We start from the raw sequence: 15,225 nt of genomic DNA, 5'->3' as shown, positions 1-15,225 counted from the left end.
GTTCTTTTTGTAAAAGCAAGGAATTTGTAAAACAAGGAATTATGTGAAGTTATTTTTAGTAACAGTCACATTCTCATTAGTAGGAGTGTTTATTAGATCAAGAGGGGTAATGCAGAGACAAATAAAATAAGCAGGCATTTAGAAAATGTCCAGAGGATAAAAAACTGACCTTTTAAAGAATGGGACAGAGTTAAAAGACAGAAATTACTCAATATTCCTATTTTTAAACCACTGAAAGTTAGGGACTGTCTCAAAGACCCAAGAAATAGTGAATTATGTCTTTGGTTAAAAAAAAAAAAAAAATTTGGCCCTAGCCGGTTTGGCTCAGAGGATTGAGCGTCAGCCTGCAGACCTAAGGGTCCCGAGTTCGATTCGGGTCAAGGGCACATGCCCGGGTTGGAGGCTTGATCCCCAGTGGGGAGCGTGCAGGAGGCAGTCGATCAATGATTCTCTCTCATTGATGTTTCTATCTTTTCCTCTCCTTCTCCCTTCCTTTCTGAAATCAATAAAAAGATATTTTTAAAAAAAGTCACATTGTCTTTAAAAAGAATCTGGACTTAAATGTTTTCATTAACTAAATTTTCAAGAGGAAATGTAGTATTTGAGAATCAAGGCTATGTCTCCAATCCTCTGCCTAGAAATTACTAAAACAGGAGGACGAGCAGGGACCGTGGTTGTGTGATAAACAGAACACACTGCGGAACTGCTAACATTGGGATTATTTTGCCTCTTTCAATACCACAGATTTAGTACTGCCAGTTATTGCCCAAACATAGTCTAAAAAAATTATTTTTTGGGTGGGAAGGGATCTGCCCATGACACTCTACTGTTGTGAGAAGAACACGCTTAACACCTTCTTATGTGAGATCAGTGCTTCACCCAAAACCATTGTTTGTGTCTGACAATAATAGTATTAAGGGAAGCTCTGAGGAACTTACTATTACCCTCTATGGCATAAACTTCAAAATGTTAAGCTTTCCTAATTTTTCTCCATAGAAATTTATCCAAAAATTTTTTGAACTTCATTTTATTTTTAATGCATAACTTGTAACTTATCTTGAAACATAGTCCCTATGTTCTATGCTGGGCAAAAAGGATGCCAGGTTTTGTTAAAAAATATTTTTTAATTGATTTCAGAGAGGAAGGGAGAGGGAGAGAGAAACATCAATGATGAGAATCATTGATCAGCTGCCTCCTGAACGCCCCCTAATGGGGATCGAGCCCGCAACACGGGCATGTACCCGTGACTGGAATCGAACCTGGGACTCTTCAGTCTGCAGGCCGAGGCTCTATCCACTGAGCCAAACCAGTGGATGCCATGTTTTAATGTGAAATGATATTTAATTTTCAACAATGACCCCTGGCACTCCACAGCCCTATTTATGCTCTCAATGCTTCCTAATATTTATAAAGCACAATTAACAGATGGTTTAGGCAAAATAATGCTTAGATTCATGGCATGAAGTTCCTGCCAATTTTATGTTCCATGAAATACTACAAAATTCCATCTCTGCCAACTAGTGCCTCTGTCCTCGTGAAAGGAAAATGAGCTTCAGTTTTTTCCGTTGGATTTAAATGACAGAGAAATCCATCTGATACTGAGTTATTCTCCTTTAGTTAGGAATCTTTTTAAAACATAAAAATCATAATTCACAACGAACTACTCTCAGGTTTACATGTAAGACTGCTATAGGGAACATAATGCAAAGTTACTTTTCAGTGATTATGCCACCAGTGAATCCTGAACATTCAGAGATGATTAAATGCCTGCTTTAAGAGGTCACAGCTGTTATACTTTCAAGGGTTTGTGCCAATATCCAGTTTCTGTGATTGGTAAGGGAAAAGAAAACTGCATTACGATCAACTTGTTGCCTTTCTGCACAGAAATCATGAGGTTCTGGTGCCACAATGTCAACAGTAGATAACCTCTGCCTAAAGAATTCACCTGCAAATCAAAATCCTTTTTAGTTAGAGGCAAAAGAGAAACAGCAAAAGACAACAACAATACACAATAAAAATCCAACGCTGACAACAAAATCCCAACCTTCACAGCGTATGCTGGAGGAGGGGGGAAGACAATTTCATCGGATAAAAGAAACAACTGTGCCCTCTTTGAGAAATGAACAGCCACAGCCAGCTGCCTCCTTTTACTTTTTAGAAAAGTCTCTGATAAATTAAATTCCTGGGAGACTACTGACTGCTTAGGCTGAATGTCATTTTCATATGTGTTAAATCTATAATGGTACATTTTCAAGAGTATTATATAATTTCTGACATGATAGTGGGAGTATCAAATTCTCTAAGAGGCTGAAAGGAAATCTATGTTAATTGAAAAGATTTCTGGAAGCACACAAAGGAATCAGTGCTGAGCTCCATTAAAAAAAAAAATTCTGTCAGAAAAGGAGGCATGAAGTTGGCTCAAAAAGGCGTTATACTCTTCGGATGGCCTTGAAAGCACTGGAAATCAGACGAGACTCCAAGAGGCGGAGACCATTCATTCATTCTGTCCCTCAATTTCCAGAGACACAGCAGTACTGCTGCTCCCTGAAAGGCTCCAAGGATCTACCCTCAAGAGCACAGCAGGACGATGGTCCAGCCAGCTCTAGAGAGACCGCTACAGTTACATGAGGCATTATTTACCTACTTCTCTCCTTCAATATGCAGCAACTACAGCCTCACAACTCCTTGACTCTGATCTATGGACATAAAGTGACAAAGGCAAGTAACAGAAGCAGAGCAAAGACACTGCACATTTGCTACCTCTTTTTTCTCCAGACGAAAACCTGCTTTCCAACAGATCCTACATTTGAAGAAATATTAAACCAAAGGAGGGGGCACTCAGGTGATAACTATGTTTACTTGGCAAACCAAGAGTTAGGAACCAGGGATGAATACATAAAATTGGGTGGATTGGTACATTTCACGTGTTTCTTTATTAAATGCGTAGCTAACATCATAGTGAGGCTTCAGGGGCTAGAATCAGTCACACCTGGGTTCAAATCACGACTCCACCAATCACAAGCTACACAACCACAAGCAAGTGGCTTGACTGCTCAGTTTTCTCAACTGTAAAATGAGGGTGGTTATAAAACCAAACAAAAGTAAATGTGCCTACATCCCTCCCACCCTTCATCATTAAGATCATATGCAAAAGGACATGTAAAACACACTATAAAATGTTCAGCACACAGTAAGTGGTCAGTGAACACTGACTATTAATATGACTATTTATTTCGTAGACTACTATATTACGCTGGCCCAAAACTCATAATTCTTGGAGGAGAAAACTGGTGTCAGGGTTAGGAAACTGCTAATTTGAATACAAGAATCCAGAGATGTAATTTCAATTAAAAAAACCTATTATAATTAATGGCACCACTAAACAAAATATACAGTCATAGTTATGTAAATTAGGCAGCATCTCAGATTTGCTATTTTAAATAAATACTTATCTTTTCCTGGATAAAAAGAAGCCAGAAGTAAAAAAAGCAACATAAATAGCAAAACAGAAATTAAGGTTTTTTTTCCATTAAGGCAATAAAAAAAACACGGTAAGAATCACAGCAACCTTGTAATTATACTCCATTCGATTTATCATTTTTCCTCTTCTAAGAGAAAAGGAATGTCAAGTAGGAATGGGATGGACATTAACTCACAGAAACAGAAGGGAACAAATCTAAAGAAAGTACCTCTTATAAGGACGAGCCATCAAGTCTAAAACTGACAATATTTTGGTTTATAAGGCCAACAATGTACACAAAATAATCATGGATTTTAAGTTAATTTTAAAAGGCATGGCAAACGCACCTGCTTCTTTTAAAGTGCTGCATTTCTGATATATGGATGTCCGCAAGGTAGGTGCCCTTACGTTATACAGTCCTATCTTCTCAATCCGAGAGTCGAAGACCCGAAGCAAAGGATCTTTCTCCTCCCACTGAGACATAATTTTGTTATCAATAAAAGTGGCAAACATCTGTGTTTCAATGAAGCGTGAAAGAAATGGCAGGTGTGGCTCAGGCTGGTCACACAGAAAGGAAGCCTGTAATGAGATAATTAAAAAATTATTAGGGCAAAGAGACCCACCTCAATACGACATGATAAACCCAAAAATTATCTGTTGCTAAGGTCATTCTTAAAAAAAAATCTTTGTTGTTGACAGTATTACAGATGTCCCCCTTTTTTCCACCATTGCCCCCTCTACCTGGTTCCCACCCCGCCCCAGGCCATCACCACCCTATTTTCTGTGTCCATAGGTGATGTATAGATAGATGCATATGTTCTTTGGTTAATCTCTTCCCGCCCACCTTCTTCCCTCAGATTCATCAGTCTGTTCCATGTTTCCATGCCTCTGGTTCTGTTTTATTCATCAGTTTATTTTATCCATTAGATTCCTTATTTATTTTGATTTCTTTTTAAATCTTAACACACAAAACTGACAAAATTCAAAAATCCTTAAAAATTCACTTTGCCTTCCTTTCTCCTTATTTCATGGTATTTCAGCCACTTAGGTCTTTATCTCTGATCTTACCTTTCAAACCTGATTTACATTCTGATCCTCATGACCATCATGTAGAAAATAGAGCATCATTAGTGAAAGATGATGGGTCAGTTGCTACAGGATCACCAATCATCCTCTTCATTGACCATCAAATTTGACCCCTTCCCCCAGTGAGCTATAATTTCTTCTGCTCTCTGTTTCTAGCCTATGCAATATACCTCCAAGTCATAAGGCAGTGAGGTGATTAACTGATACAATAATGATATATGCACAATAACCTTAACTAAAAACAACATGGAGTTTGTCTTTATGGGTGAAATCTTTTTGTTCTTCTTCAAGTGGATGTTTTTCTAGGCCCCAACTCTGTCAGAGCGACTGATGAGTGAGTATTAATTCAAGATTAGACTCCTCTGGACCTGTGCTGACAGAATAGTCTGGGCCTTAACAACTAAAAAAAAACATTTTCTAAAAAACCATCCGAAGCAAACCAAGCCTTTGGAAAACGTGCACAACACCCTCCTGTTACCGGTTTGTGTGCTGCACAGAATGGCTCAGTAAATTGTAATCAGTTTTTAATTCACAGTGTTCATTTTTTTCTGTGGTTCTTCAGGTCTGTGTGTGTCTAGAAATCCTAGCTGCAGTCTGGCACCAGCTGAAATTTGACAGTGAATGACTACTTCAGCTGCTGGGTTGGTTTGATCTCGTTCTTCAGAGCAGATTCGAGGATGGGAGGGTAAGTTCTGATGTAAGATTACTCTCCTGAATACTCATCGGCTTCTTCCTAGCACGTTTCTCATTCTGAAACTTAGAGAGCCTTTAAAAAACTTACTTACAGAAACCCACTTACTTAAGTGCTTCCATAGTTCAGTTATATTTACACATCCAAATAGCCAGAAAAAGGTTCACAGTAGTCTCTAGAAATCAGTTCATCTCCTTAAAAGGTATTTCACAGATAAACAGCAAGTTTATAGAGCAAAAAGCCTTTTTCCCCCTAAATAGGCCAAATGTCTAGCTTTGATATTCAGACCCTCATGGACCACAACATTTAAGGTCCGCAAAGACTTGGCTTGCACCGCTAGTATGTGACAGTCCTGTAAATTCTCCTAATGAAAAATTAGGTGATTTACAAGCCTTCTGGAATCCGACATGAAACTTTCATTTCTCCAGGGGTTATATAAAAAGAATTCCATTTATAGTTTCAAGCTACATAAAGATTAAGGAGGAAGAAAGTATCAGTGCCCGATTTAGGTAAGAATTTGAATTACACCAAGCATCATGAGTGTACACAGTAGTTCCAAGCTGAATGGGAAAAAAATGTGGAAAAATGGTTAAGCTTAATGAGAAAGGAACTTGAGAGCACAAATACATCTGGAGAAGTGAAGGCTTCTTAAATTATTTAAGAAGTTTTCTCAAACATAAAGGGCACCAGAACTTAGCTGTTCATCATAGTTTATATCCTCCATCTGAAAAAAGTATCTGATGAAATCAGAAAATAATCTTTTATACTACCCACTCCTATAGAATTTTAAAATTAACGTTTATCTGTCAGATGCTCCAAGATTGTAGATTAGGCTCTTAGAATGGGTTAGCCCCTTTAAGGGGACTTTCACAACAAAAGGATACAATTTAGCGAAAAGCCGTAATTCATTTTAATAGCAGTATCATGCCCCAGCTACCACAGAGTTAGGAGACCTAACTACACCCTGGTGACCTGAAAGAGTTAATGCCCCTCCCTTAAGTGCTTTTGTCCTGTGTGTGTGTGTGTGTGTGTGTGTGTGTGTGTGTGTGTGTGTGTGTGTGGAGTGTCTGATGGATATGTCAAAAAAACCTGGCAGAATAATCTAGATTAAACCTTAGTAAAACAATTCAACGCCAGCAGGACAATCAAAAGCTGGTACTACTTTCTGTCTTCCTTTCCCCAAAACTAGAACAGAGCCTTAGGCTTATAGTCATAAAACCTAATTCATTCCTCTTTCTCTCTTTTGATCCTCGGATGAGATAAAAATGTGGCCTCTGAAACCAAACTGTTACCTTTAACATGGACAAATCATAACTTCATTATATTGGAGAAACAATATAAAAACAGGATTTATTAGAAAAGAAATAGGACTACACCTGATCCTAACTAAAATAAGAGTCAATGAAACTCTTACAGGATCAGATAGTGTTAACAGATTTTAAAAACCTGTGAAATTTGAGTTTCTATAATTCAAAAATTTTCAAGTATAGAACATTTAAAAATGAAATGAAAGGCAACTTAATACAAAATTCAGTAGCTGGCTTAATGAGCTACTTGATTTGATTTCCTGTGAAATTGTTTTATCTAGTGTAAAATACTGGTAAAAGAAAAGGAGGGGAAAAAAAATCTGTGTTTAAAAAAAGTTAACAAAATCAAGTAAGATAGCCCACTAAGAACCATAAAAGGAAACTATGGCTCTTTTTACTTTGTCAAAGTTCTGCATCTGTTCCCGGTTGGTGAGCCAGGATTCCATGTCCTGGGCACTCTGAATCACAAACGATTCGTAGTCGGCAAACATCTGCGTAAAGCGGTTAGCAAACACCTCTCGGAGCTGCACGTTGAGCTGGTAGTCCCTTAGCTCTGCCTCTTCACACTGCAGCTTCAAATCCTTTTCTTTTTCACCCAGAGAGGCAGAGAGGTCCATTTTTTCCATGGTCACACCGGTCCGCTTGGCCAGAGCCTGGAGCCGGGCTATGGTTTCGTTGCCCTTCAGTAGCTCATACATGCTGATGCTATTAGTGGAGATGTTGCCATTCTTTTTGTCATTGACCAAGTCTTTCAGAACCAGATTCTTCAATTTGGTGGCACTCTCACTGCAGTGTAGGCTGCCCTCAGGGGGGATCCCAAACTGAAGAAGAACTTCAGAGAGTTCCTGGATAAAATCCACTTTATTGGGGAACTGTGGAAATTCTTCAGGCAACTCGATAAAATGGTTGTCAATATCCACAAAACACAAGTTAGCCTAAAAGAAGGGGGGAAAAAAGGTTTTAGAATAAAGGAATTTTAAGTTCTAAAATATCCTTGCCAATTATTAGGAACAAAATCACAAATTACACAGCCTTTTATGTTAACCTTCTCAACGTTAAGAACTTTTTATTCTTTAAAAGTAAATCTGTGTTGCCAGCAGTTTCCCCTTATGTGAGTGTTCTATACCATATTTAATATAAACAAATAATTTTCCTGGGTCTCATCAATTTATTATAATCAAGACATGCTTCTATAATATACGGCATCCATTAGGTATTCCCAAGTGAGTAAAGGTACACAGACTGATAGTAAGTACTTTACAAATAGAAGGCACTGGGTGTGCTCACTGAATGAGCCCGAACTTTCTATGCCATTTCATTGCTCTAACACCATTTGTAATTTAGAAATAACAACTGCTAAAATTTAGCAGGTACAGTACCCCCGCCCCCCGAAAAAATGGGATAAAATTGGCAATCCAAATTCACAGCAAACCCACACATTTTTACATTATCCCAAATTAGCTTCAACCTCTTGGACAACAAACCCATTTCAGAAGTTATTAGATAAGAACAGGAGGCAGAGGGAGGTGGCAGAAGCAGTGCTTAGAGAACGATAAATAATTAACCTTTAGATAATTAAGAGCTGACTCAGGATCCTGATATTTCTGAGTTGAGGAAAAGAGGAGATAGAAATCAGAGAAAATGTTTTTATGAGTTTGCTTCTATTCTAGGTTTTCAATAAAAAGACTTTTAAATATTTTTCAAGTAGATATGGAAAATTCAAGGAGCCAAGCACTGCATAAAATTTTGATTCTCTCTCAGGTACTTGATTATAGTAGACTCCAAAATGATATTTTACTTTTACTGTTTAGACCCTCTTAATCTGAACTAGGTTGTGAGTATAAAGGAAGACTGTTACCCTAGTCTGGGGAGGGAAGGGGCACATAAAACTGATCCTGACTGCAGTAGGGGCTGAACACAGGGCATGGGGTGCAAGTCAACAAACAGAATAGGAAGCTTCGTCTGTGTTTCCCCATCTCCCACCCAGCCCCGCCCTCACCCCTGCTTCCCAGGTCAGCAAGGGGAGAATTCACATGGTCCTCTGGTCCTGAATGCTGGAAAGGTGAAAAGAGGAGAGCCAGCAGTTGGATCTCTGTTTTTCTCTTCATGTTAGATATTGATGAGCAAGAAGTATAGCAAAGTTCCAAATCAAGCTCAATACAAACTCAAGATATCCCCATCTAAAAACAGAGAACCATCTTCTTCAAGTGTGGCGTAGCCTTTGAATCTAACCCATTAGTTCTGCAGATGAAGAAACTGAGGCCCAAAAAAGGCAGGTGACTTCCTGACACCTGTCTCAGATATGCAGTCTCAAAGAGCCTGGTGGTTTAAGGGATTTTTTCCCTACATCTTTCCTCTTCTCCAATGTCAACAGTTTTCTCTAAATGAAGTACAGCTTGAGTCACATCTTGCTGAAGACAGTAGTGCTGCTTACAGCTTTCTTTAAATCCAAATCTTTACATGTATTTTAGTCTCTAGAAAGCAGGCTATATTGAAAAGCTTACAGGGAGAAAGTAGGTCACCATAATTCAAATGATGATTCAATATCTTTAAAATGGAAGAAAAAATCCACTAACTTGCTATTCTAAATGTTAACCAGCAACCTCGCACCACTTACATTTTGTACTGCTTCCATTTAATGCCTTCCTGCTATCCTTTTTTTATCCCTCACCTTCTCCTAGGAGAAGAAAGAGTGATGCATTTTGGGAAATTTTAAAGCTTGTTATGCTCATGTCATCACTGCTGAGCTGAAAGTGTATGGCAAGGTGGGTGTTCCAGCACCATGGCTACTGGCCTGGCTCTGTGTTCCCACGAGACTCTCTGTCTGGAGAGAAGAGCCCAAGTTGGGGCTTTGATTATCACAAAGTAGAAATGGGAAATGGGAACTTTTGTTATAAAAATTTACTGAAGCGCTCTAGCTGGTTTGGCTCAGTGGATAGAGTGTGGGCCTGGAGACTGAAGGGTCCTGGGTTCGATTCTGGTCAAGGGCACATGCCTGGATTGCAGGCTTGATCTCCAGTAGGGGGCATACAGGAGGCAGCTGATTGGTGATTCTCTGTCATTGATGTTTCTATCTCTCTCTCTCCTTCCCCTTTCCTCTCTGAATCAATCAATATATATATATTTTTAAAAGTGAGGTGCCATGCTATGCAATTATTCCTCAGTGCTGTATCTTACACCATCAACCCCAACCCCAGAAAAAAAAATACAACAAATGGCTCCCTGTGCCCATCATTTGGAATCATGGGGAAAGGGAGTGGGTGGTTAATTCTAAGTCTATGTAGTTACATCAGTCAACTAACAACTGAAATCATACGTTCTTAAAATAACCATTTCGTAAACATTTCCACAACTATTCTAAGAAGCCTTGTTATTATTTTTAGTTATTATTTTATTTTATAGTTTTCAGAAAAAGGTGGTGGTGGTGGTGGTGAGTATTACTAGTGAGCATATTTAAGTACTTTTAAAAATGGCTATTTTTATACCTATTTCCTCCCAAAATTATGTGAAGTAAATTATTTCATCTCATTATAAAATGATACCAGAGCAAAGTGATATACTTTCCTCTGAAAGCCATGTACTAATTTATACTTTCTATACAGAAGCACTGCTATTGTCATAGCTGATTCAAGTAATTTCATATTATTCTACTCTATGAATAAATAGATGGGTATGTATATTTATTGAATAGTGTTGATTTAATGAATAAAAATTAGATATTACTGTAAAACTTACAAAATTTTTAAGTTTATCTTTAGAGTCAGAGGATACACACAGAGACAGGAAGATTTCCCAATTACATCAAGGCAGTATTTTTTTTAAAAATATATTTTTATTGACTTCAAAGAGGAAGGGAGAGGGGAGAGATAGAAATATCAATGATGAGAGAGAATCATTGATTGGCTGCCTCCTGCACGCCCCTGTACTGGGGATTGAGCCTACAACCCGGCATGTGTCTGGCATGTGCCCTTGACCAGAATCGAACCCGGGATCCTTCAGCCTGAAGGCCGATGCTCTATCCACTGAGCCAAACCAGCTAGGGCGGTAGTATCTTAAAATCCTCAACAATTATTACTCATGCAAAAAATAGAGTAATATTTATATGTAAACAAAGGATCTCATAAAATATCATCTGATTAACATACAAATAGACCAGATACTCAAGAAACTAAAACATGTCACTGTTTAAGACTTTAAAACAAAATGCATTTGGCTAGTCTATTTCTTTTTCCTTGAAAATTTAAAGGATTTACCTCTTTAAGCCATCACGATACTGAGATTAATTTAATAAAAGAGAAAACAAGAGCATTCAGGTAACAGAAAAAAAGAGGTATAATAGGGAGGCAAAAGCAGAAAGCATACAATAAAGCTTAAAAAGACCAAGACAGTCTGCATGTGTGTTTTATATGATCTGAATCATGCTTACTTTCCCCAGAACAAAAATGCTAATTTTGGTAGGAAAATGTTCATTAGAATAAAGTAAGCAATGGATGATTAGAGAAATCATTACTGAGTATAATGGCTACAGCTTAGTGTGTTATTTTTTAAATTCACTTATTAAAATGAGACATTCTATGGGAAATAAAAAAAAAGTGAAGCACAGCACAAAAGATTTTATTAAGAAAGGTGTTAATTAAATAGCTAATAATGTAATTAACCATTTTATGTTTTTTAATAGGCCATGGCACTCATCAATATTTCATTTCAAAGGCTTAACACTATAATTCTGAGGACTGTAAACAACAGCTATAAACCAGATTTAAAACGCTTTCAGAAGTTCCTGTTTACTTTCTTCTTAAACAACAATTGAAAATACAACCCACAGAAAGCATAGTAACCTTAAGGGGCCTAAAAACTAGGGGTTAGAATTCTTATCTCTACCAACGAGCTAAGCTGACACCTAGAAAAAGTTGATAACTAGCCTTAGGCCAAAAACAAAGAATACTAAAGCATTTGATATTTCCATTATCCCTTGCTTGCTGAAAGATGTTACTTTTCATTTGATGGAGGTCAAGAATCAAATTCACCTCAATTAATACAATGATTTCAAAGGATGTTAAAATTGGGCTGCATTGTTTTAGAAACAAAATGTATACTGTGAATCGGGGAAAGGAAATAAAATGTCATTAGAATAATAAAGCAATTAAGTAACACTGCTATTGTTCCATCTTCACAAATTTATATGCCATCGTCCTGCTTTGCCTCAGGTTCAATTAACCACTGTCACAGGAACCACCAGGAGTCAGATCTGCAGTCTATAGCTCTATGGCTCGGGCTCTGCCCTAAACCTACTTGGGAGATTCAGAACAGAGACAGGGTTTGGACAATGGCAATGCTATCTAAGGAACGTTATCCCTGACCTAAATCAACAAACAGCAAATGATTCATCATTCATGATAACTTTTACCTCTTGAGGAAGTTCTAGTTTGGAACGGTCAGTTCCTTCTTTTGACTGAAGACCCATCAGATAAGGGACAGGAGCATCGAGAAAATGTAGCAGAGAAGCAGGGAGGATGGGCACATACACATGCTGCCACTGAAATGGGAACAAGAGTGTGGTGATGCCTTCCGCCACCGTCATCAGGCGTTGATAATCTGCACAGAACAAGGAAAAATGGAGGGGAAGATTCCAAGTAAAAACATAGTCATGGCATTGAGCTTGAAAATATCAATTTCCAAAAAAATTCTTGTGCTAATAAATAAAATCCTTCTTTATGACCATACAGAGAATAGGTCATTTCTATCTCACCATAATTAAAGAGTTAAATGGTTTCACTTGAGTGGTTTTAAGAGAGAATGGATAGGTGGGAAACATCATCATATTCTTTGCTTCTGACATAACTGATACGTGAATTTACATTCCCTTAAAATATGGAGGAAACAAGAACTAAATAAACTGCTCTTGGCACTTCTCCCATTAAAAGTGTACCAGAATATAGCTATTGATCACTTCTTGTATACATGTACATCTATACAATCCCCAAATTCAGAGGCTTTTATTTCTTGTATATATAATTATCCAGATTATATTTTTGTTAAACTTCATTTTGTAAGTCCAAGAAATCAACAGATATATGCATTTATAGTCACACGTTCTATATTTAACCCCCAACTACAGAACTCTCAAATCTGGGGACAAAGTGAAAAGTTACCAGAAAATTAAAGTTGTTTTTTTTTTTTTTAAATTGTGTTTTGTTTACATGAACTAATTTATCAAAACTAAAAACTGTCTACAATATTAAAGTATCCTTTCTCCCCAGTTCTGAGATATAGTTGACATATAACACTCTATTAGTTTTATAAGTACATGGTGATTTGATGTGTCTATATATTGCAAAATGATTATAAGTTTAGTTAATATTTATCACCTCACATAATTACAAATAAAATATCCTTTTAAATCACTCTGTCATCGATGCTTTATATAAGCTTTATTAAAATGCAAAGTTAAAGACAAAGAGAATCCTAAAAGCAGCAAGAGAAAAGCAGTTAGTTACCTATAAGGGCGTTCCCATAAGACTGTCACCTGATTTCTCAACATAAACTATGCAGGCCAGAAGGGAGTGGCACGAAATATTCAAAGTGATGAGAAGCAAGGACCTACAACCAAGATTACTCTATCCAACAAAGCTATCATTTTGAATTGAAGGATAGATAAAAGAGCTTCCCATATAAGAAAAAGGTAAAGGAGTTCATCACTGCCAAACCAGTATTATATGAAATATTAAAGGGTCTTCTTTAAGAAGAAGAAGAAAAAAGATATGAACAGTAAAATTTCAACAAATCCGTACCTATCAACAATTGAACCTGAAAAACAAAATAAATGAACAAGCAGACTAGAAACAGACTCACAGATAAGAGAGAAAATTGACTGTTGGCAGATGGGATGGGGGTGGTAGGGATGGGTAAAAGGGGTGAAGGGATTAAGAACTACAAATTTGTAGTTACAGAATAGTCATGGTGATGTAAAGTATAGGGAATATAGTCAATAATATTCTATTAACTGTGTATGGTGTCATATGGGTATGAGATTTATTCGGATAATCATTTAATAAGTTATACAATGTCTAATCACTGGGGTGTACACCTGAAACTAATATAATATTGTATGTCAACTGTAATTGAAAAATAAAAAATGATTTAAAAAAAGATATACTTACTCATTTATTCTGTTAATGCTCTTCAGTCAAAAACCCCAAGAACACACCCGTATTTGAATAGTTGGATTTATTTATTACTCATTGCAGAGCGGAAGAAGGCACACCCTGGAGAACTGAGGGATGTCTTAGAGGATTTAGAGAAACCTATTATAGGATTTGGGCGTTGTTGGATAATTTTGGCCTGGGTCTAAGGAAGTAGTAGAGACTTGCTTTGACTTGGATGCTGTCAGAAATCAGGACAATTTATCACTGGGCATCTCAGTAAATCTGATCTATAGGAAGGGCAGACTGAAGTGGGGGACATTGCTGTGATTGGTAAGGAAGTGAAGTAGCAGTGACTAATTTAGCAAGAGAGGAGGATGCTTGGTATTTGTGCACTGCACAGTGACCTTGCTTAAAGTGGATGTTCTTATGGGACCATTCATGTTCCGTAGTAGCACATGGCTTAGTTGTGAGCATCAGATCAGTTCTAATAACAGTGAGGCCTACTTGTGAGAACTAGATCAGTTCCTGGAGGTCAGGCACTGCTTTTTTATTTCTTTCTCTATTATATAGCTCCTGTACCAGTGATCTATTTATTGCCTCTCAGCTCCAAATTCACTCAGCACATGGCCTATGACAATGGGCCTGTAAGCATTTCTTCTACAGTGAGCACATGTTGAGTCTCAGCAGTAGAGGGCACTGCAGGAGGAAGGGGTGTCTTTTCAGTTCAGAGTGCAGTGTTGTTCTTGTTCTTGCTCCTGTTGCATGTGGATCAGTAGTGCCGATAGGTGAGGTACACATCTGGTGGTGCACTTCCCCAGCCACATGCCCGAAGTAGGCTGTCTCAGAGATGGGCCAGTGGTCACCTTCACATGACTCTCCGTACACGGATACTGCACACTCAGATCTCACACCCACAGTGGCACCCTGACAATTTCTGTATGCCTGCCTGTTCACCACCCACAGCTCACTTGTGCCTGGGAGATGGTTTTCTACTTACTTGATGTTTGAGGATCAGCTCAGGCCTAGGCAACCCATTGACCTTCTCCACCATCTAACAACCTGCAACCACACTTTCTTCAACGAGGAATGAACCTCAGTCTTGGGAAGTGGAGCCTCCCATTCCAACTTTGTCATTCCTAAGGTACCTTTCAGCGTTTCCTTCAAGTCTTTTTTTTTTTTTTTAATAAATTTTTATTGTTCAGATTATTACAATTGTTCCTCTTTTTTCCCCCCATAGCTCCCCTCCACCCAGTTCCCACCCCACCCTCTGCCCTTACCCCCCACCACCACCACTGTCCTCATCCATAGGTGTACGATTTTTGTCCAGTCTCTTCCCGCACCCCCCACACCCTTTTCCTCCCTGAGGATTGTCAGTCCACTCCCTTTCTATGCCCCTGATTCTATTATATTCACCATTTTATTCTTTTCATCAGATTTTTTATTCACTTCATTTTCAGATTCACTTGTTGATAGATATGTATTTGTTGTTCATAATTTTTACCTTTACCTTTTTCTTTTTCTTCCTCTTCTTAAAGA

General features: G+C 37.9%; 1 protein-coding gene across 1 annotated transcript in view; it reads right to left on the bottom strand.

Moving 5' to 3' along the window:
* DENND5B (DENN domain containing 5B) overlaps positions 1–15,225 on the bottom strand; it is a 184,159-nt gene that overhangs the window by 64,002 nt on the left and 104,932 nt on the right. Inside the window, exons 4-6 of the mRNA XM_080659118.1 lie at positions 11,952–12,139; positions 6,943–7,479; positions 3,808–4,039 (exon numbers count right to left, since the gene is read on the bottom strand). Of these exons, the coding sequence (XP_080515244.1) occupies positions 3,808–4,039; positions 6,943–7,479; positions 11,952–12,139 (957 nt within the window). The remainder of the gene's footprint in view (positions 1–3,807; positions 4,040–6,942; positions 7,480–11,951; positions 12,140–15,225) is intronic.

The sequence above is a fragment of the Plecotus auritus genome (assembly GCF_963455305.1).
Source record: "Plecotus auritus genome assembly, chromosome: 3".
Taxonomy (NCBI): domain Eukaryota; kingdom Metazoa; phylum Chordata; class Mammalia; order Chiroptera; family Vespertilionidae; genus Plecotus; species Plecotus auritus.
This window is presented reverse-complemented; position numbering and strand designations above follow the sequence as displayed.